The sequence below is a fragment of the Pseudophryne corroboree genome, chromosome 6 (assembly GCF_028390025.1).
Source record: "Pseudophryne corroboree isolate aPseCor3 chromosome 6, aPseCor3.hap2, whole genome shotgun sequence".
Classification (NCBI taxonomy): Eukaryota; Metazoa; Chordata; class Amphibia; order Anura; family Myobatrachidae; genus Pseudophryne; species Pseudophryne corroboree.
Window position 1 is genome coordinate 1,893,477 of NC_086449.1, and position 27,271 is coordinate 1,920,747.

General features: G+C 50.3%; 1 protein-coding gene across 4 annotated transcripts; it reads right to left on the bottom strand.

The window, feature by feature from the left end:
- Nucleotides 1-27,271, bottom strand: CD68 (CD68 molecule). Of its 4 annotated transcripts, none has more exons than XM_063930671.1 (7): nt 27,156-27,271; nt 17,542-17,595; nt 8,766-9,436; nt 8,196-8,306; nt 7,407-7,461; nt 2,034-2,198; nt 1-191 (listed from the first exon to the last, which is right to left on the bottom strand). In XM_063930671.1, exons 1-7 carry the CDS (start codon nt 27,199-27,201, stop codon nt 52-54), a joined length of 1,242 nt encoding a protein of 413 aa, XP_063786741.1. In that variant the 5' UTR covers nt 27,202-27,271; the 3' UTR covers nt 1-51. The 4 variants fall into 4 exon arrangements, with proteins under 4 accessions (XP_063786741.1, XP_063786740.1, XP_063786742.1 ...); XM_063930670.1 differs by having other exon boundaries at nt 2,034-2,201; XM_063930672.1 differs by lacking the exon at nt 17,542-17,595 and having other exon boundaries at nt 2,034-2,201.

Sequence of the window (27,271 nt, forward strand, 5' to 3'; positions counted from 1 at the left end):
TGGGGAGGAACGTGCGTTTTATTCAGTTTTTGCAGCAGGTTTATGTCATTTTCATAGCGTTTGGTAGCCTCCATGACTCCGCTGACGGGCAATAACGTAAGCGAGAACCACTACCAAGACCAGCACCAGAAGGATGACCCCGATGACGATTGGCACCGTCATATTAGGCGGGCCATCGCTGCACTTCAGCTCTGTGAAGAGAGGGGAAGGATAACGACATTCTGTAAAGGCCTGGCTATCGTTACAGACTGATAATACAGAGAACCCATGATGTGCCACACGCCCAAATCTACCCCATATGGAACCTACTTCCAGAACCAGAGCCTCCATATCTGGATGAGCTAGGCAGATGGGACAATGTTCCGTGGCCACTAAAATTCTGTCACAAGACGAATCTCCGTAATGTGCCGCCACGATGTCCAGCTGCGCATATTACCCCCTTCGTATGTATATGCAGCGGCCTGTGTATGGGGATTATCCGAAAGAGTCCCAGCACCCTGGAGAGACCAGTCCCACAGTGGATCTCAGAGTGTGATGGTGGCATCTGGGTGCTGCCTCTGGGATATAAGGGCAACCAATTGGGGAGTCAGATCCCCCCTCAGTACCGAGAGATGACCAGGGCTGGCTAAGGGTTGCAGTGCCTGCTGAGAGGGCCGAGATCTTCTATCCTCACCCGTTTACCCAGATGGTCCCGTGGAAGCGTGGACTCACCAAAATCAGGGTGACAGTTACCCAGGGCCACTGCATTGTTGGCAGAAGAGGGAGAGTTGCCTCGGAGCCAGACTCTGGCAGGTATTGTTACCCCAGAGAGTGGTATTACCTTGTTCCCCTGTGTGTTATTGCACCCTTTATCGGATAGCGCTATGGTGTACTGGGACAATGGAGGCTTCTTTGTGTGACCACGGGCCTTAACCTCCGAGGCTGGGGACAGGATTACATTTTAATGCAGAGCTATTAGGAGCTCATTTGGTTTTAGTTTATTAGCCAATGGGTATTGAGTATAGGCGGGTTCAGGGGCGGGGTTTATATGCTTATATTGTCTCCAGGCAGGATGTACCACTTGTCATCGAGTTCCTCTTCTCGCGTGTGTTATAATTTTTTCTTTGGTGTGGAGAAGAAATCTAGGAGCCAGGGCCATTGTTATTAGGTGCGCTCCCCTTCAGTGCTCCATTTAGAGCCCATTTATCATAGATCGCGCTTGCAATGCAATGTGGGCGCGGTATTAGCCCCCAGGATCGCACTGCAATATGCCATCGTGTCAGCTGAATGTATGATCCAGCACCCGCAGGGACAAGGGCTGCCAGGGCTTCTAAAGCATGCACGGTCCCGCTGACCACACGTGCACAGCTACCATTTCTGGCGGAGGCTTCCTGGGGAACCCTGCCGGAACTACATCCGCGATCTGTAGCCCATAGGCTACAATGGGCTACCACTATCTGAAGAGGACAATAGCTGCGGGGACCAATATCGGGGAAGCTCTGCATCACTCCCCCCCCCCCCCGCCTCCCCCCATAGAAACCTACGGGGGATGCAGCTGCCGGCGGGAATGGAGGGATGGCAGCTGGTATTGGAGATATCAGGTGTTACGTAATATTCACGGTTACCCCACAAGTACAGGTGTTTTCGGGGATTAAGCTGCAAAAATACAATGAGAAACAGGACCCTTAGGCTGATTTCCCTACAGGGGTCCACAGCCTCGGTTATCTAATCATGCCTTTAGTGTATTGGCGTGGAGAGTTGGAGACCTTTATACTTGCCTATGGGAATTGGCCCTGCGTACATTTGTTGTCATCGTAGCTGCCCGTATCATTTTGGCGCTATCATATATGGTTTAGCCAACCAATTTTATATGCCACGTCTGTTGTGTGTTTATTTTTACATAAGTGTATAAGATTAATCTTCATTATGACTGATCTATCTGTCATTTGCCACTAGGGTGTTCGGGTAGCCAGTCGGGGCCCGGCACCCTGGCAGTGTATGTGATAAATATATTGGCACTGTGTACAGAGTGTGGGTATAACCAGATATCTCACCTTTACCATAGTTTCCTCCTTGCAGTTTGAAGGCCTGAGCCCTGACATCCATAGCCACAAACTGCACTTTAGGGGTCACCTCCAAGTCCACTTCTTCACAGGAGAAAGAGCGTCCCAGGGGGGTGACCATATATCTTAGATGTGTATTGCTAAATTGTTCAGAACCTGCTAAACAGAACATATAGGAAGAGCGCTCAACAAAGTCACTGCGGATGGAAAGCCAAGCACAGATAGGGGTAGTACACAGAGTAACAATACTCAGCACAGATAGTACTAGTACACAGAGTAGCAATACTCAGCACAGAAAGTGGTATTACACAGAGTAACAATACTCAGCACAGATAGGGGTATTACAAATAGTAACAATACTCAGCACAGAGAGGGGTAGTACACAGAGTAAGAATACTGAGCACAGATAGGGGTAGTACACAGAGTAACAATACTCAGCACAGATAGGGGTAGTACACAGAGTAACAATAGTGAGCACAGATAGGAGTAGTACACAGAGTAACAATACTCAGCACAGCTAGTGGTATTACACAGAGTAACAATACTCAGCACAGATAGGGGTATTACATAGAGTAACAATACTCAGCACAGATAGGGGTATTACAAACAGTAACAATACTCAGCACAGAGAGTGGTAGTACACAGAATAAGAATACTGAGCACAGATAGGGGTAGTATTTATTTATTTATTTATTAACAGTTTCTTATATAGCGCAGCATATTCCGTTGCGCTTTACAATTGGAACAACAGTAATAGAACAAAACTGGGTAAAAACAGACATAGAGGTAGTACACAGAGTAACAATACTGAGCACAGACAGGAGTAGTACACAGTAACAATACTGAGCACAGACAGGAGTAGCACACAGTAACAATACTGAGCACAGATAGGAGTAGTACACAGAGTAACAATACTCAGCACAGGTAGGGGTAGTACACAGTAACAATACTGAGCACAGGTAGGGGTAGTACACAGTAACAATACTGAGCACAGGTAGGGGTAGTACACAGAGTAACAATACTGAGCACAGACAGGAGTAGCACACAGTAACAATACTGAGCACAGATAGGAGTAGTACACAGAGTAACAATACTCAGCACAGGTAAGGGTAGTACACAGTAACAATACTCAGCACAGGTAGGGGTAGTACACAGTAACAATACTGCGCACAGGTAGGGGTAGTACACAGTAACAATACTGAGCACAGACAGGAGTAGTACACAGTAACTATATTGAGCACAGACAGGAGTAGTAAACAGTAACAATACTGAGCACAGATAGGAGTAGTACACAGTAACAATACTGAGCACAGATAGGGGTAGTACACAGTAATAATACTGAGCACAGATAGTAGTACACAGAGTAACAATACTGAGCACATATAGGAGTAGTACACAGAGTAACAATACTGAGCACAGATAGGAGTAGTACAGAATAACAATACTGAGCACACATAGGAGTAATACACAGTAACAATACTGAGCACAGATAGGAGTAGTACACAGTAACAATACTGAGAACAGGTAGGGGCAGTACACAGAGTAACAATGCTGCACAGAGTAACAATACTGAGCACAGATAGGGGTAGTACACAGAGTAACAATACTGAGCACAGATAGGGGTAGTACACAGTAATAATACTGAGCACAGATAGGAGTAGTACACAGAGTAACAATACTGAGCACATATAGGAGTAGTACACAGAGTAACAATACTGAGCACAGATAGGAGTAGTACAAAATAACAATACTGAGCACAGATAGGAGTAGTACAAAATAACAATACTGAGCACACATAGGAGTAATACACAGTAACAATACTGAGCACAGATAGGAGTAGTACACAGTAACAATACTGAGAACAGGTAGGGGCAGTACACAGAGTAACAATGCTGCACAGAGTAACAATACTGAGCACAGATAGGGATAGTACACAGAATAACAATACTGACCACAGACAGGAGTAGTACAGAATAACAATACTGAGCACACATAGGAGTAATACACAGTAACAATACTGAGCACAGATAGGAGTAGTACACAGTAACAATACTGAGAACAGATAGGGGTAGTACACAGAGTAACAATACTGACCACAGACAGGAGTAGTACAGAATAACAATACTGAGCACACATAGGTGTAGTACACAGTAACAATACTGAGCACAGATAGGGGTAGTACACAGTAACAATACTGGGCACAGATAGGGGTAGTACTCACAGTAACAATACTGAGCACAGACAGGAGTAGTACACAGTATCAATACTAAGGAGTAGTACACAGTAACAATACTGAGCATAGGGGGTCATTCCGAGTTGATCGCTAGATGAAAATGTTCGCTGCGCAGCGATGACGCCAAAAAAAGGCGCTTCTGCGCATGCGGCGCAATGCGCACGCGCGACATACTTTCACAACGGTGATGTAGTTTCACACAAGATCTAGCAAAGCTTTTCAGTCGCACTGCTGGCCGCAGAGTGATTGACAGGAAGAGGGCGTATCTGGGTGTCAACTGACCGTTTTCAGGGAGTGTTCGAAAAAGCGCAGGCGTGCCAGGAAAAACACAGGTATGGCTGGGCGAACGCTGGGTGGGTTTGTGACGTAAAAACAGGAACTGAACAGTCTGAAGTAATCACAAGCGCTGAGTAGGTCTGAAGCTACTCTGAAACTGCACAAAATTATTTTGTAGCCGCTGTGCGATCCTTTCGTTCGCACTTCTGCTAAGCTAAAATACACTCCCTGCTAAAAACAGCTAGCGAGCGAAAAACTCGAAATTACCCCCATAGATAGGAGTAGTACACAGAGTAACAATATTCAGGGTGGTTAGGAGTAGTACACAGTACTGAGCACAGACAGGAGTAGTACACAGTAGCAATACTGAGCACAGATAGGGGTAGTACAGAGAGTAACAATACTGAGCACAGACAGGAGTAGTACAAAGTAACAATACTCAGCACTGAGAGGAGTAGTACACAGTAACAATACTGAGCACAGATAGGAGTAGTAAACAGTAACAATACTGAGCACAGATGGGAGTAGTACACAGTAACAATACTGAGCACACATAGGAGTAGTACACAGTAACAATACTGAGCAGAGATAGGGGTAGTACACAGTAACAATACTGAGCACACATAGGGGTAGTACACAGTAACAATACTGAGCACAGATAGGAGTAGTACACAGTAACAATACTTAGTACAGATAGGGGTATTACACAGAGTAACAATACTGAGCATATATAGGAGTAGTACACAGAGTAACAATACTGAGCATAGATAGGGGTTGTACACAGAGTAACAATACTGAGCACAGATAGGAGTAGTACACAGAGTAACAATACTCAGCGTGATTAGGAGTAGTACACAGTAACAATACTGAGCACAGACAGGGGTAGTACACAGAAACAATACTGAGCACAGACAGGAGTAGTACCCAGTAACAATTTTGAGCACAGACAGGGGTAGTACACAGTAACAATACTGAGCACAGACAGGAGTAGTACACAGTAACAATACTGAGCACAGATAGGAGTAGTACACAGTAACAATACTGAGCACAGATAGGAGTAGTACACAGTAACAATACTGAGCACAGGTAGGAGTAGTACACAGTAACAATACTGAGCACAGATAGGGGTATTACACAGAGTAACAATACTGAGCATAGAAGGGGTTGTTCACAGAGTAACAATACTGAGCACAGATAGGAGTAGTACACAGAGTAACAATACTGAGCACAGACAGGAGTAGTACACAGAGTAACAATACTGAGCACAGACAGGAGTAGTACACAGTAACAATACTGAGCACAGATAGAGGTAGTACGCAGTAACAATACTGAGCACAGACAGGAGTAGTACACAGAGTAACACAATACTGATCACAGACAGGAGTAGTACACAGTAACAATACTGAGCACAGATAGGGGTAGTACACAGTAACAATACTGAGCACAGACAGGAGTAGTACACAGTAACAATACTGAGCACAGACAGGGGTAGTACACAGTAACAATACTGAGCACAGATAGGAGTAGTACACAGAGTAACAATACTCAGCGTGGTTAAGAGTAGTACACAGTAACAATACTGAGCACAGACAGGAGTAGTACAGAATAACAATACTGAACACACATAAGAGTAGTACACAGTAACAATACTGAGAACAGATAGGAGTAGTACACAGTAACAATACTGAGCACGGATATGGTTACTACACAGAGTAACAATACTTAGCATAGATAGGAGTAGTACACAGAGTAACAATTCTGAACACAGATAGGGTAGTACACAGAGTAACAATACTGAGCACAGATAGGAGTAGTACACAGAGTAACAATACTGAGCACAGATAGGAGTAGTACCCAGAGTAATAATACTGAGCACAGACAGGAGTAGTACAGAATAACAATACTCGAGCATAGATAGGGGTAGTACACAGTAACAATACTGAGTACAGATAAGGGTAGTATACAGAGTAACAATACTGAGAATAGATAGGAGTAGTACACATAGTAACAATACTGAGCACAGATAGGGGTAGTACACAGAGTAATAATACTGCGCACAGATAGGAGTAGTACAGAATAACAATACTGAGCACACATAGGAGTGGTACACAGTAACAATACTGAGTACAGACAGGTGTAGTACAGAGTAACAATACCGAGCACAGGTAGGGGTAGTACACAGAGTAACAATACTGAGCACAGATAGGGGTAGTACACAGAGTAACAATACTGAGCACAGACAGGAGTAGTACACAGTAACAATACTGAGCATAGATAGTAGTAGTACGCAGAGTAACAATACTGAGCATAGATAGTAGTAGTACGCAGAGTAACAATACTGAGCATAGATAGTAGTAGTACGCAGAGTAACAATACTGAGCATAGATAGGAGTAGTACAAGAGTAACAATACTCAGCACAGATAGGAGTAGTACACAGTAACAATACTGAGCACATATAGGGGTAGTACACAGAGTAACAATACTGAGCACTGATATAAGTAGTACTCAGTAACAATACTCAGCATGGTTATGAGAAGTAAATGAGGGTGTCATGTGAAGTTGTCTGGGGGAATGAGGGAGAGTGTTCCATAGGATAGCCAGCACTGCAGAAGTCTAGGATCTGGGAGTGATCAGAGGGCAGTAGGGGGGCTGATTGTAGGGAGCAGGGGGGGGGGGGGGGGGTATGGAGGGAGATGATGTTGGAGAGGTAGGTAGGGGAAGGTGAGGAATGAGTTGTACTCGGTGGGGGATACAGAGCCGGCGGAGGAGCTGACAGAGTGGGAGCTGAAGTAAAGCAGACTGACAGAAGCTGCTGTCATTGGATTAGAGAGGGTTAGTACATCTGGTGTATTACCTATGTCCACTGTTATATTCACTGCTCCCAGGTAGAAGTTCTTGTCCGTCTCATTCTGCAAATTGAGGAAAAGTGTAAAGTATTCCAGAAAACGTACGTTTCCTTCCTACAAGCAATAACCCATGCGGTCTGATGGTTGGACCGTCTTCCGTCCCTAATTTGTCATGTCCACCCATGGTAGCTTCTTCACCACCTGTATATCACCCCCTCCAATGACTGAGAATCCAACCCCCTGACTACGGGGTTACCAACCACAGACCAGGTTTTAAGGATAGACATTATTAAGCACAGGTGACATAATTGCTACCTCAGTTATTTTGATTTATCTATATGTGCTCAAGCATGGATATCACTAAAGCCTGGACAGTTATACCCCTTTTATACCACCCTTGAGACCTGGGTTGGTTATTGCCGAGTTGACCCTTATCTGGTTTTGGTGTACATAGGCTCTTGTAAAATAACCAGGGTCACGTGCCCCACCATTTCAATCAGGGTAGTTTGCAAGTTTTACCACGGAATCTACCCTGGTAACAAGGCAAGTGGAATAGAAAACCTGGGTCCCGTTCACGCCTTATGGAGGGCTGACTCACCGACGGTTGAAGATGTCTTCGCCAAGCGCTAGCTCAGAAGAAGCCCTGCCAATTTCCCAGGTCCAGCCTGCAGTGTGAACAGGTTGAGGCCCGCGTTCAGTGACCAAGACTGGACCCGGGAAAGCGGTAGAAGGGGGGGAATAAGCATGCCTTGAGGGCCGAGGTTGGGAAACACTGCCCTAACGCCTGGCATCAGTACCTGTCTGAAGGTGAGGATGAGTTGTCCTCTCGGATAGGTGAGCGTCAGCTGCGCTTGCTGCCCGGAGCAGTTCCCAGAGGCCTGTGTGCTGGGTGGTGCCGGGATCACAATCTGCGGCACAGAATGAACAAAACGAGAGCAGTTGGTGCAATATGGCAGAGTGTAACTGCAAAGCATCAGTGGGCAGTGTTGCACAGTGGTAAGTGGGGTCATGGGTTTGACTCTGACCTGGGCTATGTGTGCGCAGAGTGCGTATGTTTGTAATGTGGTTGCGCCATATAAATAAGGCAAATATTAACATTAATAGTATCAGTAATAGTGTATACATGGGTTGGGAACAGCGCGTTCCATGTTTCCCGTGGAGCGCCCATAGATATTACACGTCTATTTACATGAGTAGAACTGACATATAGGTGAGGTACCGGGGCGCTCTCTGGGTAGAGCAACAGTGTGAGGTAAGTGGAGGCTCTCTGGGTAGATTACACGCCCCGGCTGCCTTATCTCATATTCCTGTACCCCTGACTGCTCCTGTAATGGGACTGGTTGGGGACACCTCGGAGGATAACTCACCTCGTCCATCTTCTTCGTCCCATTGATCTTTATTTTAAAGGCCGCCCTCATCCTCAGGCAGACACCTGATGTGCCATTAACAACGTACTCACTGGATGAGGGTGCCGGGGTGGGGTGTTGTGTTGTGTGAGGATTTGTGGTATGGTGCTGAGTCGTGTGGTTAGTATGTTGAGTTGTGTGTGGTGTAGTCGTGTGGTTAGTATGATGGGTTGTGTGTGGTGCGGTTGTGTGGTTAGTATGTTGGGTTGTGTGCGGTGTGGTTGTGTGGTTAGTATGTTGGGTTGTGTGTGGTGTGGTTGTGTGGTTAGTATGTTGGGTTGTGTGCGGTGTGGTTGTGTGGTTAGTATGTTGGGTTGTGTGCAGTGTGGTTGTGTGGTTAGTATGTTGGGTTGTGTGTGGTGCGGTTGTGTGGTTAGTATGTTGAGTTGTGTGCGGTGTGGTTGTGTGGTTAGTATGTTGAGTTGTGTGCGGTGTGGTTGTGTGGTTAGTATGTTGGGTTGTGTGCGGTGTGGTTGTGTGGTTAGTATGTTGGGTTGTGTGCGGTGTGGTTGTATGGGTAGTATGTTGAGTTGTGCTGTGTGTCGTAGTCTTTTTAGGACATTCAATGCATTGTGGAGTTGTGGTGCTTTGTGTAGACGCGGGGCCTGGGGTCACATATTCACCAGTGCACGCTGTAATACAAACATAAGAAGAGAACGGTTATATGACGGATATGAAAGGAACAGAATCTGGGCTCATCTCTGTACTCTAGGATCAGACCACCGCCTATAAACCAACCACAAGCAGCGCCAAAGCCCCAACAAAGGGCATAGTAAGCAGTGGTTTGGCACACTAGCAGTGGGCAGGCGGGGATCGGCACACTAGCAGTAGGCAGACTGGGATCGGCACACTAGCAGTAAGCAGGCGGGGATCGGCACACTAGCAGTAAGCAGGTGGGGATCGGCACACTAGCAGTAAGCAGGCGGGGATCGGCACACTAGCAGTAAGCAGGTGGGGATCGGCACACTAGCAGTAAGCAGGCGGGGATCGGCACACTAGCAGTAAGCAGGTGGGGATCGGCACACTAGCAGTAGGCAGGCGGGGATCGGCACACTAGCAGTAAGCAGGCGGGGATCGGCACACTAGCAGTAAGCAGGTGGGGATCGGCACACTAGCAGTAGGCAGGCGGGGATCGGCACACTAGCAGTAAGCAGGCGGGGATCGGCACACTAGCAGTAAGCAGGCGGGGATCGGCACACTAGCAGTAAGCAGGTGGGGATCGGCACACTAGCAGTAGGCAGGCGGGGATCGGCACACTAGCAGTAGGCAGACTGGGATTGGCACACTAGCAGTAGGCAGGCGGGGATCGGCACACTAGCAGTAGGCAGGCGGGGATCGGCACACTAGCAGCAGGCAGGCGGGGATCGGCACACTAGCAGTGGGCAGGCGGGGATCGGCACACTAGCAGTAGGCAGGCAGGGATTGGCACACTAGCAGCAGGCAGGCGGGGATTGGCACAGTAGCAGTAGGCAGGCGGGGATCGGCACACTAGCAGTAGGCAGACTGGGATCGGCACACTAGCAGTAAGCAGGCGGGGATCGGCACACTAGCAGTAAGCAGGCGGGGATCGGCACACTAGCAGTAGGCAGACTGGGATCGGCACACTAGCAGTAAGCAGGCGGGGATCGGCACACTAGCAGTAAGCAGGCGGGGATCGGCACACTAGCAGTAAGCAGGTGGGGATCGGCACACTAGCAGTAGGCAGGCGGGGATCGGCACACTAGCAGTAGGCAGACTGGGATTGGCACACTAGCAGTAGGCAGGCGGGGATCGGCACACTAGCAGTAGGCAGGCGGGGATCGGCACACTAGCAGCAGGCAGGCGGGGATCGGCACACTAGCAGTAGGCATGTGGGGATCGGCACACTAGCAGTAGGCAAGCGGGATTGGCACACTAGCAGTAGGCAGGCGGGGATCGGCACACTAGCAGTAGGCAGGCGGGGATCGGCACACTAGCAGTAGGCAGGCGGGGATTGGCACACTAGCAGTAGGCAGACGGGGATTGGCACACTTGCAGTAGGCAGGCGGGGATTGGCACACTAGCAGTAGGCAGACGGGGATTGGCACACTAGCAGTAGGCAGGTGGGGATCGGCACACTAGCAGTAGGCAGGCGGGGATCGGCACACTAGCAGTAGGCAGGCGGGGATCGGCACACTAGCAGTAGGCAGGCAGGGATTGGCACACTAGCAGTAGGCAGGTGTGAGGAGGCAAGGGTAAAGTTAACCCTATGGCCCAAGTTCTGAGTTCTTAAATTGAAGCCCTCAGTCTGCAGAAGTCACACACAGGAAGTCTGCCAGAAGCAGACAGCGAGGGAGTGTTCCTTCCTCTCTGGAAAGACTGACAACACGATCCACCAATCAGAAAGGAGGAGATAGAAAGAGCCAGCAAGGGGGAATTGCGGGAGTCAGGAAGTTGCGGGGAGAGAGAGACTGTGTGTGTGGGGTGGGTACACAGCTAGACTCACTGGAGGTTGGGGTGTCGTCCTCTCTCAGTGTCATCAGTGACCAGCCACTCTGTGTGCCCTGCTACAGCTGTCATTGCTGCCCAGGACTGGAGGAGATATAGAGCAGCTGGTAAGGACTTTGCTGAAAACTGAGTGGACTTTAGTAGTATAATCCTGCTTGTTGGTCACTGGATTTCTGGGTCTCCCTGAATAAAGATCACCTTGTTTTCATTGTAACCCGCTCCACTGTGTGATCCCTGAACCCCAGGATACCCAGGATACCCAGGTCACCCGGTATCCTCACATTTGGTGGCAGCGTGGCATATCACACAGTTCCTGTAGTGTTTCCAGGGAGAGAGTATCCAGGGAGCTAATACACAAAGTATCAGCATGGAGAGTCAGCCAGCAGTTGTGGCCAGCAGTCAAGGGGAGAATGCAATGAGAGAGCAGGAGAAGTTTTACCGTACAGCTCGGAAACCTCACCTACAAGGATTTTGCAGGATGAAGGGAATTGCTTATGATGGGACTGAGACCCTGGAAACTCTGGTACTTCGGTTGTTGGAGTGGGATCGGGGGCACCCAGAGGATCCCGACCGCCTGAGTGATGATGATGAGGGACCAACAGGCAGTGGTAGCACTTCATCCAGTAAGTTACCAGAGTCGACCACTGCCACTCCTGCCATACTGCAGAGCTTGCTGGGGGTGCTAGGCGAAGGTGCGACCCCACAGGAGAGAGCTGGAGTGATCCAAGCTATACTAGGAGTACAAATTCCTGCTAGCAGTCGAATTCCGGAGTCACTCCGAAGTTTTGAAAAAGAGAAGCGACGCTTGGGATTTAAGGATGTTCCCACATTTCGGGAGAGTGAAACAGACATCGACACTCACCTCCAGATCTTTGAAAATCTCATGGGGGGTGCATGGAATAGAACCAGCTGACTGGCCAAAGTACTTGGGGCCAAGTCTTACTGGCAGGGCTTTTGAAGTCTACCGGGCCCTAACTCCCCAGGAATGTGAAGTCTACTCCTGTATAAAGAAGGCATTGCTAGCTAAGTTCCAGATCACTGCAGACTCTTATTGTCTCAAATTCAGGACACTGAATAAAGTCAGCTTCGGCAAGCTTGAAGGAAGATAGGCCTCCACTGTGGAGCAGATCGTCCACCTAATCGTAGTAGAACAGCTAAAGATGGCACCAGAGGAACGGGAGTGGGTCGCAGACAGGAAGCCCAGTACACCTGAACAAGCTGCGGAATGGGCTGATGAATATATAGCCAATCGTCCCCAATGGCGAGTCTTCAGTGTAGCAGGTGGTACAAGAACACCACGAGTGGAGAAGCTCTCTGACAAAGAACCGCAGGTCAAAGATAGTAATAAAGGAGGCACTATCAAAAACATCACCTATCAGCCACCCAGATTCAGAGTGGCTAACCCAGAACCTTGGAAGTGGTACCGCTGCAATCAACCGAGGCACTTGCTCAGGGACAGTCCGCGCACAAGAGGGTCTTTCCCTGGGGCTAGACGGCTCCGGTCTCTGTGGTATGTTACCCCACAGAGGATTATGGTAAGGAAGTCGTCCAGTCAGATTGATATGGGGGGTAATTCGAGTTGATCGCAGCAGGATTTTTGTTAGCAGTTGGGCAAAACCATGTGCACTGCAGGGGGGCAGATATAACATGTGCAGAGAGAGTTAGATTTGGGTGTGGTGTGTTCAATCTGCAATCTAAATTGCAGTATAAAATAAAGCAGCCAGTATTTACCCTGCACAGAAACAAAATAACCCACCCAAACCTAACTCTCTCTGCACATGTTATATCTGCCTCCCCTGCAGTGCACATGGCTTTGCCCAACTGCTAACAAAAATCCTGCTGCGATCAGCTCAGAATTACCCCCATGGATGGGATGATGGATGAGGTGTATATTGTGGACTTGGTTCTGGGGGAGGACAAAGCGACTCCCTGGAATATGCAAGAGCACCTACAGATTGTGATGGTGCAGAACCAGCGGGTGCAGGGCCTACGAAATTCTGGGTCCTCACTAACATTGATTGAGCCAGACCTGATTCCCACATCCCAGGTGATTCCTGGACAGTATGTACAAATTGCCACGCCTGGGGGATAATAGGCTAATATCCCCGTTGCCAAAATACATCTGGACTGGGGAGCTGGTCAACGAATCATGGAGGTTGGAGTACTCAAGGGGCTACCAGCCAAGGTAATCCTCGGGAATGATCTGGGACAAGGACTGGTAACACACTTCATCCAGGTGGAGACCAAAATCCAAACACGAGCAATGACCCAGGCGACAGATATGGAACAGAACCAACCTACCCAGACAACAATGGCGAGTGACTCCAGTCCGTTGTCCGGTACTTTAGAGGTAAACTTGGGGGAGGTGGACCGGAGTGAGTTCCGACAGGCCCAACGGACCGACCCCTCCCTAAGTAAACTGAGGACTGCTAGCCACCTGGGATGGACCATATACAGTGGTAAGGCACACTGGACCGGTCAATTATGTGATCACCCTGGATAAGGGAGGGAAGTGCCTACGCACCTTCCATATATATCGAATCAAAGCTTATCAAATTGTCAAATAGCTGCCATGATGGTATGTTGCCCTCCGATGGAGACACTGGAAACTGATCCTTTGCCTGACCTTTTGTGAGCTGCTAAAGAGAATGAAGGATTGGAATCAGTCCAGGTGGGACAACAATTGAATACAGACCAGCAGCAAGAGATGCAGAGGATCTTAGAGGCTGAACAATTCCAGTTTTCTTGTCAACTTGGTCGAACTCTCCTGACCACTTACCATGTGGACACTGGGAGCAGTAAGCCCATCCAACAAGTCGCTTGCCGAATGATCACATATGTTATGAGACAGGTAAAGACTGAGATCAAGGAGATGCTAGCTTTGGGGGTCATCGTGCTATCTAAAAGCCCATGGGCCGCTGGGATCGTGTTGGTTCCCAAGAAAGATGGGACTACACAGTTTTGCGTGGACTATCACAAATTGAATGAAGTAGCCACAACTGATGCTTACCCTATGCCCCGTGTCGACGAGCTACTGGAACGAATTGGAGGGCCAAGTTTGTCTCGATGCCGGACTTAAGCAAGGGTTACTGGCAAATCCCACTCACCAAAGAAGCCCAGGAGCATTCTGCCTTCTTCACGCCCGTAGGACTCTTTGAGTGTACTACCATGCCTTTTGGGATGAAGAACGGGATGAAGAACGCCCCTGCCACATTCCAGCGAATGGTGAATGACCTACTGGAGAGGTGTCAAGACTATGCACAAGCCTACCTCGATGATATCGCCATCTTCAGCCATACCTGGGAGGACCAGTTAACTCATGTGGCAGAAGTGTTTAAAAGGATCAGACGGGCCGGGCTCACCATATGCCCAGATAAATGTCAGATGGGGATGGCTGAGGTTCAGTACCTAGGACATCGGGTTGGAGGAGGCTCTATTAGACCTGATCCAAAGGTGGAGGCTATTGTCAATTGGCCCTGACCAGTCAACCAGAAGCAAGCGTCTTCCTTGGAGTTGCTGGCTGTTACAGAAAATTCATGCCACATTACAGCACCGTGACCAAGGCTCTAACGGACTTGACCAAAACGAGATATGCTCGGAAGATTGAATGGACCGTTGAGTATAAGCAAGCCTTCACCATCTTAAAAGACACGCTGACTCGAGCCTCAGTATTGGCTGCCCCTGACTACAATGGAAAGATCATTGTGCAGACAGACGCTTCAGGGTGTGGACTTGGAGCAGTGTTGTGCCAGGTGGGAGAAGATGGTAGGGAACACCCAATCGTGTATCTATCTCGTAAGCTAGCTAATCGAGAGATAGCCTACTCCACTATCGAGAAGGAGTGTCTAGCCATAGTCTGGGCCTTAAAGCAACTACAACTGTATCTTTATGGTAAAGAATTCACTATTGTTACTGACCATAACCCGTTAAATTGGCTAAATAGAACCTTTAGGGAAAATGGGAGGTTGTTGAGGTGGAGTTTGGCGTTACAATGTTTCAACTTTTCCATTTCTCACAAAAAGGGACGAGACCATCACAATGCTGATGGGTTATCCAGACGTGAGAAAACAAATGCCAAACTTCGCAGACTTTCAGTCCGAGTCGACAATCAGGACTCCGACACTGGGACCGTGCCTGTCTCCTCGATTTAAGTAGGGGTAGGTATGTGAGGAGGCAAGTGAAAAAGGAAAGCATTAACCCTATGGCCCAAGTTCTGTGTTCTTAAATTGAAGCCCTCAGTCTGCAGAAGTCACACACAGGAAGTCTGCCAGAAGCAGACAGCGAGGGAGTGTTCCTTCCTCTCTGGAAAGACTGACAACACTATCCACCAATCAGAAAGGAGGAGATAGAAAGAGCCAGCAAGGGGGAATTGCGGGAGTCAGGAAGTTGCGGGGAGAGAGAGACTGTGTGTGTGGGGAGGGTACACAGCTAGACTCACTGGAGGTTGGGGTGTCGTCCTCTCTCAGTGTCATCAGTGACCAGCCACTCTGTGTGCCCTGCTACAGCTGTCATTGCTGCCCAGGCCTGGAGGAGATATAGAGCAGCTGGTAAGGACTTTGCTGAACTCTGAGTGGACTTTATTAGTATAATCCTGCTTGTTGGTCACTGGATTTCTGGATCTCCCTGAATAAATATCACCTTGTTTTCATTGTAACCTGCTCCACTGTGTGATCCCTGAACCCCAGGATACCCAGGTCACCCAGTATCCTCACAGCAGGTGGAGACTGGCACATTAGCAGTAGGCAGGCGAGGATTGGCACACTAGCAGTAGGCAGGCAGGGATCGGCACACTAGCAGTAGGCAGGCGGGGATCGGCACACTAGCAGTAGGCAGGCAGGGATCGGCACACTAGCAGTAGGCAGGCGGGGTCGGCACACTAGCAGTAGGCAGGCGGGGGTCGGCACACTAGCAGTAGGCAGGTGAGGATTGGCACACTAGCCGTAGCAGTGGCGGAACTAGCGAACGGTGGGCCCAGGTGCGACAAAATGCTTTGGGCCCGGCCCCCCCCCTTCATCCCCATCCCCATCCCATCCAAGTCCACCCCCTCACCCCTGGAGAGGATCTGGTGAGGGGGACCTGCTCAGGGCCAGAGAAATGGATGCCTAGCAACAGTGCCGTAACTAGACATTTTAGCACTGTGTGCAAGAAACGGCATCGGACCCACACCTGCATGCAAAACAGGGGCGCGCAAAAATACATAGTGGCGTGGCTTCGTGGGGAAGGGGTGTGGCCACAAAATAATACCAATTCATAAAACGGTGCACAGTAGTCTCCATTATTCAAATTACGCCGCACAGTAGCACCACTACACCAGGTAGAGACCCTTTTACACCTTACGGCGGACAGATTCCTCTTCTTACACATTACGGCAGACAGCATCCCCTTTTTACACATTACGGCAGACAGCGTCCCCCTTTTTACACATTACGACAGACAGCGTGCACTTTTTACACATAACGGCATACAGCGTCCCCTTTTTACACATAACGGCAGACAGCGTGCCCTTGTTACACATAGCGGCAGACAGCGTCCCCTTTTCTCTAACGTCCTAGTGGATGCTGGGGACTCCGTAATGACCATGGGGAATAGACGGGCTCCGCAGGAGACTGGGCACTCTAAAGAAAAATTTAGTACTATCTGGTGTGCACTGGCTCCTCCCTCTATGCCCCTCCTCCAGACCTCAGTTAGAATCTGTGCCCGGACAGAGCTGGGTGCTTTTAGTGAGCTCTCCTGAGCTTGCTAATAAGAAAGTATTTTTGTTTAGGTTTTTTATTTTCAGAGAGCTTCTGCTGGCAACAGACTCTCTACTACGTGGGACTGAGGGGAGAGAAGCAAACCTACTAACTGCGGCTAGGTTGCGCTTCTTAGGCTACTGGACACCATTAGCTCCAGAGGGATCGAACACAGGACCTGACCTTGTCGTCCGTTCCCGGAGCCGCGCCGCCGTCCCCCTCGCAGAGCCAGAAGACAGAAGCCGGCAGAAGCGGAGAAGACATCGAAATCGGCGGCAGAAGACTCCTGTCTTCACATGAGGTAGCGCACAGCACTGCAGCTGTGCGCCATTGCGCCCACACTAACCCACACACTCCGGTCACTGTAGGGCGCAGGGGGGGGGACGCCCTGGGCAGCAATTGATACCTCCTGGCGAAAGCTGCATATAGACAGTGGGACACTGTTATATGTATGAGCCGCCCCCGCCATTTATTTTACAAAAAAACGCGGGACAGAAGCCCGCCGCTGAGGGGGCGGGGCCTTCTTCCTCAGCACTCACCAGCGCCCTTTTCCTTCCACAGCTCCGCTGAGAGGAAGCTCCCCAGGCTCTCCCCTGCAGAATCACGGTAGAAGGGTAAAAAAGAGAGGGGGGGCACATAAATTTAGGCGCATTAATCATAATACAGCAGCTACTGGGTAAACACTAAGTTACTGTGTAATCCCTGGGTTATATAGCGCTGGGGTGTGTGCTGGCATACTCTCTCTCTGTCTCTCCAAAAGGCCTTGTGGGGTCCTGTCCTCATTTAGAGCTTCCCCTGTGTGTGTGGTGTGTCGGTACGCGTGTGTCGACATGTTTGACGAAGAGGGCTATGTGGAGGCAGAGCAAGTGCAGTTGACTGATGTGTCGCCGCCGACGGTGCCGACACCTGATTGGATGGATATGTGGAAGGTGATAAATGATAATGTAAACTCCTTACATAAAAGGTTGGATAAAGCTGATACCTCGGGCCAGTCAGGGTCTCAACCCATGCCTGATCCTACAGCGCAGAGGCCCTCAGGGTCTCAAAAGCGCCCACTATCCAAAATGGTTGACACAGATGTCGACACGGATTCTGACTCCAGTGTCGACGACGATGATGCAAAATTGCAACCGAAAATGACAAAAGCTATACGTTACATGATTATAGCGATGAAGGATGTTTTAAACATATCAGAGGTAAACCCAGTCCCTGACAAGAGGGTTTATATGTATGGGGAGAAAAAGCAAGAGGTGACTTTTCCCCCTTCACATGAGTTAAATGAGTTATGTGAAAGAGCGTGGGATTCCCCAGATAAGAAAGTCCTCATTTCCAAAAGGTTACTTATGGCGTACCCTTTCCCGCCAGAGGATAGGGTGCGCTGGGAATCCTCCCCTAGGGTAGATAAAGCTCTCACACGCTTATCTAAGAAGGTGGCCCTGCCGTCGCAGGATACGGCCACCCTAAAGGATCCTGCAGATAGAAAGCAGGAAAGTATCCTGAAATCTGTTTATACACATTCAGGGACTCTACTGAGGCCGGCAATTGCGTCGGCGTGGATGTGTAGTGCTGTATCAGCGTGGACAGATAATCTGTCTGAGGAAATGGATACCTTGGACAGGGATACCATTATGCTGACCCTGGGGCATATAAAAGACACTGTCATATATATGAGGGATGCCCAGAGGGACATTTGCCTACTGGGCTCTAGAATTAATGCAATGTCAATTTCTGCCAGGAGGGTCCTGTGGACTCGGCAGTGGACAGGTGATGCCGACTCCAAAAAACACATGGAGGTGTTACCTTACAAGGGTGAGGAATTGTTTGGGGACGGTCTCTCGGACCTGGTATTCACAGCTACTGCTGGGAAGTCAAACTTTTTGCCATATATTCCCTCACAACCGAAGAAAGCACCGTATTACCAAATGCAGTCCTTTCGCGCACAAAGAAGCAAGAAGGTCAGAGGTGCTTCCTTTCTTGCTAGAGGCAGGGGTAGAGGAAAAAAGCTGCACCTTACAGCTAGTTCCCAGGAACAGAAGTCCTCCCCGGCTTCCACTAAATCCACCGCATGACGCTGGGGCTCCACGGGTGGAGCCAGGAGCGGTGGGGGTGCGTCTCCGACATTTCAGCCACCAGTGGGTTCGCTCACGGGTGGATCCCTGGGCTATACAGATTGTGTCTCAGGGATACAAGCTGGAATTCGAGGTGATGCCCCCTCAACGTTACCTAAAATCGGCCCTGCCAGCTTCCTCCATAGAAAGGGAAGTAGTGGTAGCGGCAATTCACAAGCTATTTCTCCAGCAGGTGGTGGTAAAGGTTCCCCTTCTTCAACAGGGAGTGGGATACTATTCCACAATGTTTGTGGTACCGAAACAGGACCGAAACTGAACATTTATCTGAAAAGATTCAAGTTCAAAATGGAATCGCTCAGAGCGGTCATTGCAAGCCTGGAAGAGGGGGATTTTATGGTGTCTCTGGACATCAAGGATGCTTACTTGCATGTCCCCATTTATCCGCCTCATCAGGAGTACCTCAGATTTGTGGTACAGGACTGTCATTACCAATTCCAGACGTTGCCGTTTGGGCTCTCCACGTCACTGAGAATATTTACCAAGGTAATGGCAGAAATGATGGTGATCCTGAGAAAGCAAGGAGTCACAGTTATCCCATACTTGGACGATCTCCTCATAAAGGCGAGGTCCAGGGAGCAGTTGCAGATCAGCGTAGCGCACTCTCAGGAAGTGTTGCAACAGCATGGCTGGATTCTGAATATCCCAAAGTTGCAGCTGATTCCTACGACGCGTCTGCCCTTTCTGGGCATGATTCTGGACACAGACCAGAAGAAGGTGTTTCTCCCGACGAAGAAGGCTCAAGAGCTTGTGACTCTAGTCAGAGACCTCTTAAAACCGAAACAGGTGTCGGTGCATCACTGCACGCGAGTCCTGGGAAAGATGGTGGCATCGTACGAAGCCATTCCCTTCGGCAGGTTCCATGCGAGGATCTTTCAATGGGATCTGTTGGACAAATGGTCCGGATCGCATCTTCAGATGCATCGGCTGATCACCCTGTCCCCCAGGGCCAGGGTGTCTCTTTTGTGGTGGCTACAGAGTGCTCACCTTCTCGAGGGCCGCAGGTTCGGCATACAGGACTGGGTCCTGGTGACCACGGATGCGAGCCTCCGAGGGTGGGGGGCAGTCACTAAGGGAAGAAACTTCCAAGGGTTGTGGTCAAGTCAGGAGGCTTGTCTGCACATAAATATCCTGGAACTAAGGGCCATATTCAACGCCCTGAGTCAAGCGGAGCCCCTGCTTCGCAACCAACCGGTGCTGATTCCGTCAGACAACATCACCGCTGTGGCTCATGTAAACTGCCAGGGCGGCACAAGAAGCAGAGTCGCGATGGCGAAAGCCACCAGGATTCTTCGGTGGGCGGAGAATCACGTGCAAGCACTGTCAGCAGTGTTCATTCCGGGGGTGGACAACTGGGAAGCAGACTTCCTCAGCAGACACGACCTTCACCCGGGAGAGTGGGGACTTCATCACGAAGTCTTCATTCAGATTACAAATCGATGGGAACTGCCACAGGTAGACATGATGGCGTCCCGTCTCAACAAAAAGCTACAACGGTATTGCGCCAGGTCAAGAGACCCTCAGGCGATAGCTGTGGACGCCCTGGTAACACCGTGGGTGTTCCAGTCGGTCTATGTGTTTCCTCCTCTTCCTCTCATACCCAAGGTGCTGAGAATCGTAAGAAGAAGAGGAGTGAGAACAATACTCATTGTTCCGGATTGGCCAAGAAGGCCTTGGTACCCAGAACTGCAAGAAATGCTCACAGAGGACCCATGACCTCTGCCTCTCAAACAGGACCTGTTGCAACAGGGGCTCTGCCTGTTCCAAGACTTACCGCGGCTGCGTTTGACGGCATGGCGGTTGAACGCCGGATCCTAGCGGAAAAAGGCATTCCGGAGGAAGTTATTCCTACGCTGATAAAGGCTAGGAAGGACGTGACAGCAAAGCATTATCACCGCATATGGCGAAAATATGTTGCTTGGTGTGAGGCCAGGAAGGCCCCTACAGAGGAATTCCAACTGGGCAGATTTCTGCACTTTCTACAGTCTGGAGTGACTATGGGCTTGAAGTTGGGATCCATAAAGGTCCAGATTTTGGCCCTATCCATTTTCTTTCAAAAGGAACTGGCGTCTCTTCCTGAAGTTCAGACGTTTGTTAAGGGAGTGCTGCATATTCAGCCCCCTTTTGTGCCACCAGTGGCACCTTGGGATCTCAACGTGGTGTTGGGTTTCCTAAAATCCCACTGGTTTGAACCACTTAAGACCGTGGAGCTAAAGTATCTCACGTGGAAGGTGGTCATGCTATTGGCTTTAGCTTCAGCTAGGCGTGTGTCAGAATTGGCGGCTTTGTCATGTAAAAGCCCCTATCTGGTTTTTCATATGGACAGGGCAGAATTGCGGACTCGTCCCCAATTTCTGCCAAAGGTGGTGTCATCTTTTCATTTGAACCAACCTATTGTAGTGCCTGCGGCTACTCGTGACGTGGAGGATTCCAGGTTACTAGATGTAGTCAGGGCTTTGAAGATTTATGTAGCCAGAACGGCTGGAGTCAGGAAAACTGACTCGCTGTTTATCCTGTATGCCCCCAACAAGTTGGGTGCTCCTGCTTCAAAGCAAACCGTTGCCCGCTGGATCTGTAACACGATTCAGCAGGCTCATTCTGCGGCTGGATTGCCGCATCCAAAATCTGTGAAAGCCCATTCCACAAGGAAGGTGGGCTCTTCCTGGGCGGCTGCCCGAGGGGTCTCGGCTTTACAGCTTTGCCGAGCTGCTACTTGGTCGGGTTCAAACACATTTGCAAAATTCTACAAGTTTGATACCCTGGCTGAGGAGGACCTTGAGTTTGCCCATTCGGTGCTGCAGAGTCATCCGCACTCTCCCGCCCGTTTGGGAGCTTTGGTATAATCCCCATGGTCCTTACAAAGTCCCCAGCATCCACTAGGACGTTAGAGAAAATAAGATTTTACTCACCGGTAAATCTATTTCTCGTAGTCCGTAGTGGATGCTGGGCGCCCGTCCCTAGTGCGGACTTTCTTTCACACTAGCAGTAGGTAGGCGGGGATCGGCACACTAGCAGTAGGCAGGTGGGGATCGGCACACTAGCAGTAGGCAGGCGGGGATCGGCACACTAGCAGTAGGCAGGGGGGATTGGCACACTAGCAGTGCGCAGGCGGGGATCGGCACACTAGCAGTGCGCAGGCGGGTATCGGCACATTGCAGAGCGCAGGCGGGAATCAGCACACCAGCAGTAGGCAGGCGGGGATCGGCACACTAGCAGTAGGCAGGGGGGGATTGGCACACTAGCAGTAGGCAGGTGGGGATCGGCACACTAGCAGTAGGCAGGGGGGATTGGCACACTAGCAGTAGGCAGGCAGGGATCGGCACACTAGCAGTAGGCAGGGGGGATTGGCACACTAGCAGTGCGCAGGCGGGGATCGGCACACTAGCAGTAGGCAGGGGGGATTGGCACACTAGCAGCGCGCAGGAGGGGGTCGGCACACTAGCAGTGCGCAGGCGGGTATCGGCACATTGCAGAGCGCAGGCGGGAATCAGCACACTAGCAGTAGGCAGGCGGGGATCGGCACACTAGCAGTAGGCAGGGGGGGATTGGCACACTAGCAGTAGGCAGGTGGGGATTGGCACACTAGCAGTAGGCAGGCAGGTATCGGCACAGTAGCAGTAGGCAGGTGGGGATCGGCACACTAGCAGTGCGCAGGCGGGGATCGGCACACTAGCAGTAGGCAGGGGGGATTGGCACACTAGCAGTGCGCAGGCGGGGATCGGCACATTGCAGAGCGCAGGCGGGGATCGGCACATTGCAGAGCGCAGGCGGGAATCGGCACACTAGCAGTAGGCAGGGGGGATTGGCACACTAGCAGTAGGCAGGCAGGGATCGGCAGACTATCAGTAGGCAGGGGGGGATTGGCACACTAGCAGTGCACAGGCGGGGATCGGCACACTAGCAGTAGGCAGGTGGGGATCGGAACACTAGCAGTAGGCAGGTGGGGATCGGCACACTAGCAGTAGGCAGGGGGGATTGGCACACTAGCAGTAGGCAGGCAGGGATCGGCACACTAGCAGTAGGCAGGGGGGATTGGCACACTAGCAGTGCGCAGGCGGGGATCGGCACACTAGCAGTAGGCAGGGGGGATTGGCACACTAGCAGCGCGCAGGAGGGGGTCGGCACACTAGCAGTGCGCAGGCGGGTATCGGCACATTGCAGAGCGCAGGCGGGAATCAGCACACTAGCAGTAGGCAGGCGGGGATCGGCACACTAGCAGTAGGCAGGGGGGGATTGGCACACTAGCAGTAGGCAGGTGGGGATTGGCACACTAGCAGTAGGCAGGTGGGGATCGGCACACTAGCAGTAGGCAGGGGGGATTGGTACACTAGCAGTGCGCAGGCGGGGATCGGCACACTAGCAGTAGGCAGGGGGGATTGGCACACTAGCAGTGCGCAGGCGGGGATCGGCACATTGCAGAGCGCAGGCGGGGATCGGCACATTGCAGAGCGCAGGCGGGAATCGGCACACTAGCAGTAGGCAGGGGGGATTGGCACACTAGCAGTAGGCAGGCAGGGATCGGCAGACTGTCAGTAGGCAGGGGGGGATTGGCACACTAGCAGTGCACAGGCGGGGATCGGCACACTAGCAGTAGGCAGGTGGGGATCGGAACACTAGCAGTAGGCAGGCTGGGATTGGCACATTAGCAGTAGGCAGGCGGGATTGGCACATTAGCAGTAGGCAGGCGAGGATTGGCACACTAGCAGTAGGCAGGCGGGGATTGGCACACTAGCAGTAGGCAGGTGGGGATCGGCACACTAGCAGTAGGCAGGGGGGATTGGCACACTAGCAGTGCGCAGGCGGGGATCGGCACACTAGCAGTGCGCAGGCGGGTATCGGCACATTGCAGAGCGCAGGCGGGAATCAGCATACTAGCAGTAGGCAGGCGGGGATCGGCACACTAGCAGTAGGCAGGGGGGGGATCGGCACACTAGCAGTAGGCAGGGGGGGGATCGGCACACTAGCAGTAGGCAGGGGGGGATTGGCACACTAGCAGTAGGCAGGTGGGGATCGGCACACTAGCAGTAGGCAGGCAGGGATCGGCACACTAGCAGTAGGCAGGCGGGGATCGACACACTAGCAGTAGGCAGGGGGGATTGGCACACTAGCAGTGCACAGGCGGGGATCGGCACACTAGCAGTGCGCAGGCGGGTATCGGCACATTGCAGAGCGCAGGCGGGAATCAGCACACTAGCAGTAGGCAGGCGGGGATCGGCACACTAGCAGTAGGCAGGCGGGGATCGGCACACTAGCAGTAGGCAGGGGGGGATTAGCACACTAGCAGTAGGCAGGTGGGGATCGGCACACTAGCAGTAGGCAGATGGGGATCGGCACAATAGGCAGGTGGGGATCGGCACACTAGCAGTAGGCAGGTGGGGATCGGCACACTAGCAGTAGGCAGGCGGGGATCGGCACAGTAGGCAGGGGGGGATTGGCACACTAGCAGTAGGCAGGTGTGGATCGGCACACTAGCAGTAGGCAGGTGGGGATCGGCACAGTAGGCAGGTGGGGATCGGCACACTAGCAGTAGGCAGGTGGGGATCGGCACACTAGCAGTAGGCAGGCGGGGATCGGCACAGTAGGCAGGGGGGGATTGGCACACTAGCAGTAGGCAGGTGGGGATCGGCACACTAGCAGTAGGCATGTGGGGATCGGCACACTAGCAGTAGGCAGGTGGGGATCGGCACACTAGCAGTAGGCAGGCGGGGATTGGCACACTAGCAGTAGGCAGGGGGGATCGGCACACTAGCAGTAGGCAGGTGGGGATCGGCACACTAGCAGTAGGCAGGTGGGGATCGGCACACTAGCAGTAGGCATGTGGGGATCGGCACACTAGCAGTAGGCAGGTGGGGATCGGCACACTAGCAGTAGGCAGGCGGGGATTGGCACACTAGCAGTAGGCAGGGGAGGATTGGCACACTAGCAGTAGGCAGGTGGGGATCGGCACACTAGCAGTGCGCAGGCGGGGATCGGCACATTGCAGAGCGCAGGCGGGAATCGGCACACTAGCAGTAGGCAGGGGGGGATTGGCACACTAGCAGTAGGCAGGTGGGGATCGGCACACTAGCAGTGCGCAGGCGGGGATCGGCACATTGCAGAGCGCAGGCGGGAATCGGCACACTAGCAGTAGGCAGGTGAAGATTGGCACACTAGAATAGGAGAGACAGTGTGTGTGCAGGTGAGGTTACTCCATTGGAAGTGATATGTTTATGGAGGCGGGCTGAACCCACTAACATTTTTCTTTCTCTGTATCTCTTATCAATCTTATCTGATTGGAAGGTAAGAACATTCATTTCATCCCAATAAATAGAGAAATGATCTTCCAGGACCACACCTGAAACTTGGAGTAATATGGAGTAATACAGAGTAATATGGGGTAATACGGAGTAATACGGAGTAATAATCAGTAATTTGGAGTAATACAGAATAATTTGGAGTAATACAGAATAATGGGGGTAATTCCAAGTTGATCGCAGCAGGAATTTTGTTAGCAGTTGGGCAAAACCATGTGCACTGCAGGGGAGGCAGATGTAACATGTGCAGAGAGAGTTAGATTTGGGTGTGGTGAGTTCAATCTGCAATCTAATTTGCAGTGTAAAAGTAAAGCAGCCAGTATTTACCTTGCACAGAAATAAAATAACCCACCCAAATCTAACTCTCTCTGCACATGTTATATCTGCCTCCCCTGCAGTGCACATGGTTTTGCCCAACTGCTAACAAAATTCCTGCTGCGATCAACTTGGAATTACCCCCAATATGGAGTAATACAGAGTAATATGGGGTAATACAGAGTAATACGGAGTAATATGGTGTAATACAGAGTAATTTGGAATAACATGGAGTAATAATGAGTAGTTTGGAGTAATACAGAGTAATATGGAGTAATACAGAGTAATATGGGGTAATACACAGTAATATGGAGTAATACAGAGTAATAATGATGAGTTTGGAGTAATACAGAGTAATATGGAGTAATACAGAGTAATATGGGGTAATACAGAGTAATATGGGGTAATACAGAGTAATATGGTGTAATACAGAGTAATATGGAGTAATAATGAGTAGTTTGGAGTAATACAGAGTAATATGGAGTAATACAGAGTAATATGGGGTAATACAGAGTAATATAGAGTAATACAGAGTAATAATGAGGAGTTTGGAGTAATACAGAGTAATATGGGGTAATACAGAGTAATATGCTTTGTTACTTGTTGGTCACAATGACATCCTTCAGCAATTCTTTGTTAAAGGCGCCTCGTAACTCTCCTGCCATGGATATACTCTGTTTTACTCCATAATACTCTGTATTATTCCATATTACTCAAACTACTCATTATTACTCCATATTAATCCACAGAAACATAGAATTTGATGGCAGATAAGAACCACTTGGCCCATCTAGTCTGCCCCTTTTTTTTTTTTTTATTCCTAAAGGATAAAAAAAAAAAAGGGGCAGACTAGATGGGCCAAGTGGTTCTTATCTGCCGTCAAATTCTATGTTTATATGTTTCTATGGATTAATATGGAGTAATAATGAGTAGTTTGGAGTAATATGGAATAATACAGAGTATTATGGAGTAAAGCAGAGTATATCCATGGCAGGAGAGTTACGAGGCGCCTTTAACAAAGAATTGCTGAAGGATGTCATTGTGACCAACAAGTAACAAAGCATAGGTGCCCATGATGCTCAGCAATACAGGCTCCTCCTCTGAGGTACACCTGGAGTCTAAGAGGGGGATCTGGTGAACAAGATGGTGGAATGGCGGCAGTATGTTATAAAATGGCGGCAGTATGTAATAAAATGGCGGCAGTATGTAGTAAAAAGGAGGCGATAGGAGAGAGGGAGAACGTGCTGCATATATAGGCTTCCCATATCATCCCTTTATACCGGGACGCCCATGTATTACACAGGCTCTGTGACCTCATGTGGGGTAACTTGTACAGTGTGTACAGATAGTGGGGTGGGCAGAAATACAAGCTATGAGTCGGAGGGGGCACTAAATTAGGGGGGTGGGAGGTCATCTTACCTGACATATAAAGCCAGAAGATTACGGCTCCCCGCAGATATCCCATCTCTGGTGTCCTCTGTAGGTATCTGTCCCCGCTGGTCTCGTGCTCGCTGCTCACCCTCAGTTCCTTTTAC

Coding starts and splice junctions, on each gene's coding strand:
- CD68 (XM_063930670.1), bottom strand. CDS start 27,201: ATGGGATATCTGCGGGGAGCCGTAATCTTCTGGCTTTATATGTCAG. Junction 17,596..27,155: donor CTTCTGGCTTTATATGTCAG/GTAAGATGACCT, acceptor GTGATTCTGCAG/GGGAGAGCCTGGGGAGCTTC. Junction 7,462..8,195: donor TCATCCTCACCTTCAGACAG/GTACTGATGCCA, acceptor CTCAATTTGCAG/AATGAGACGGACAAGAACTT.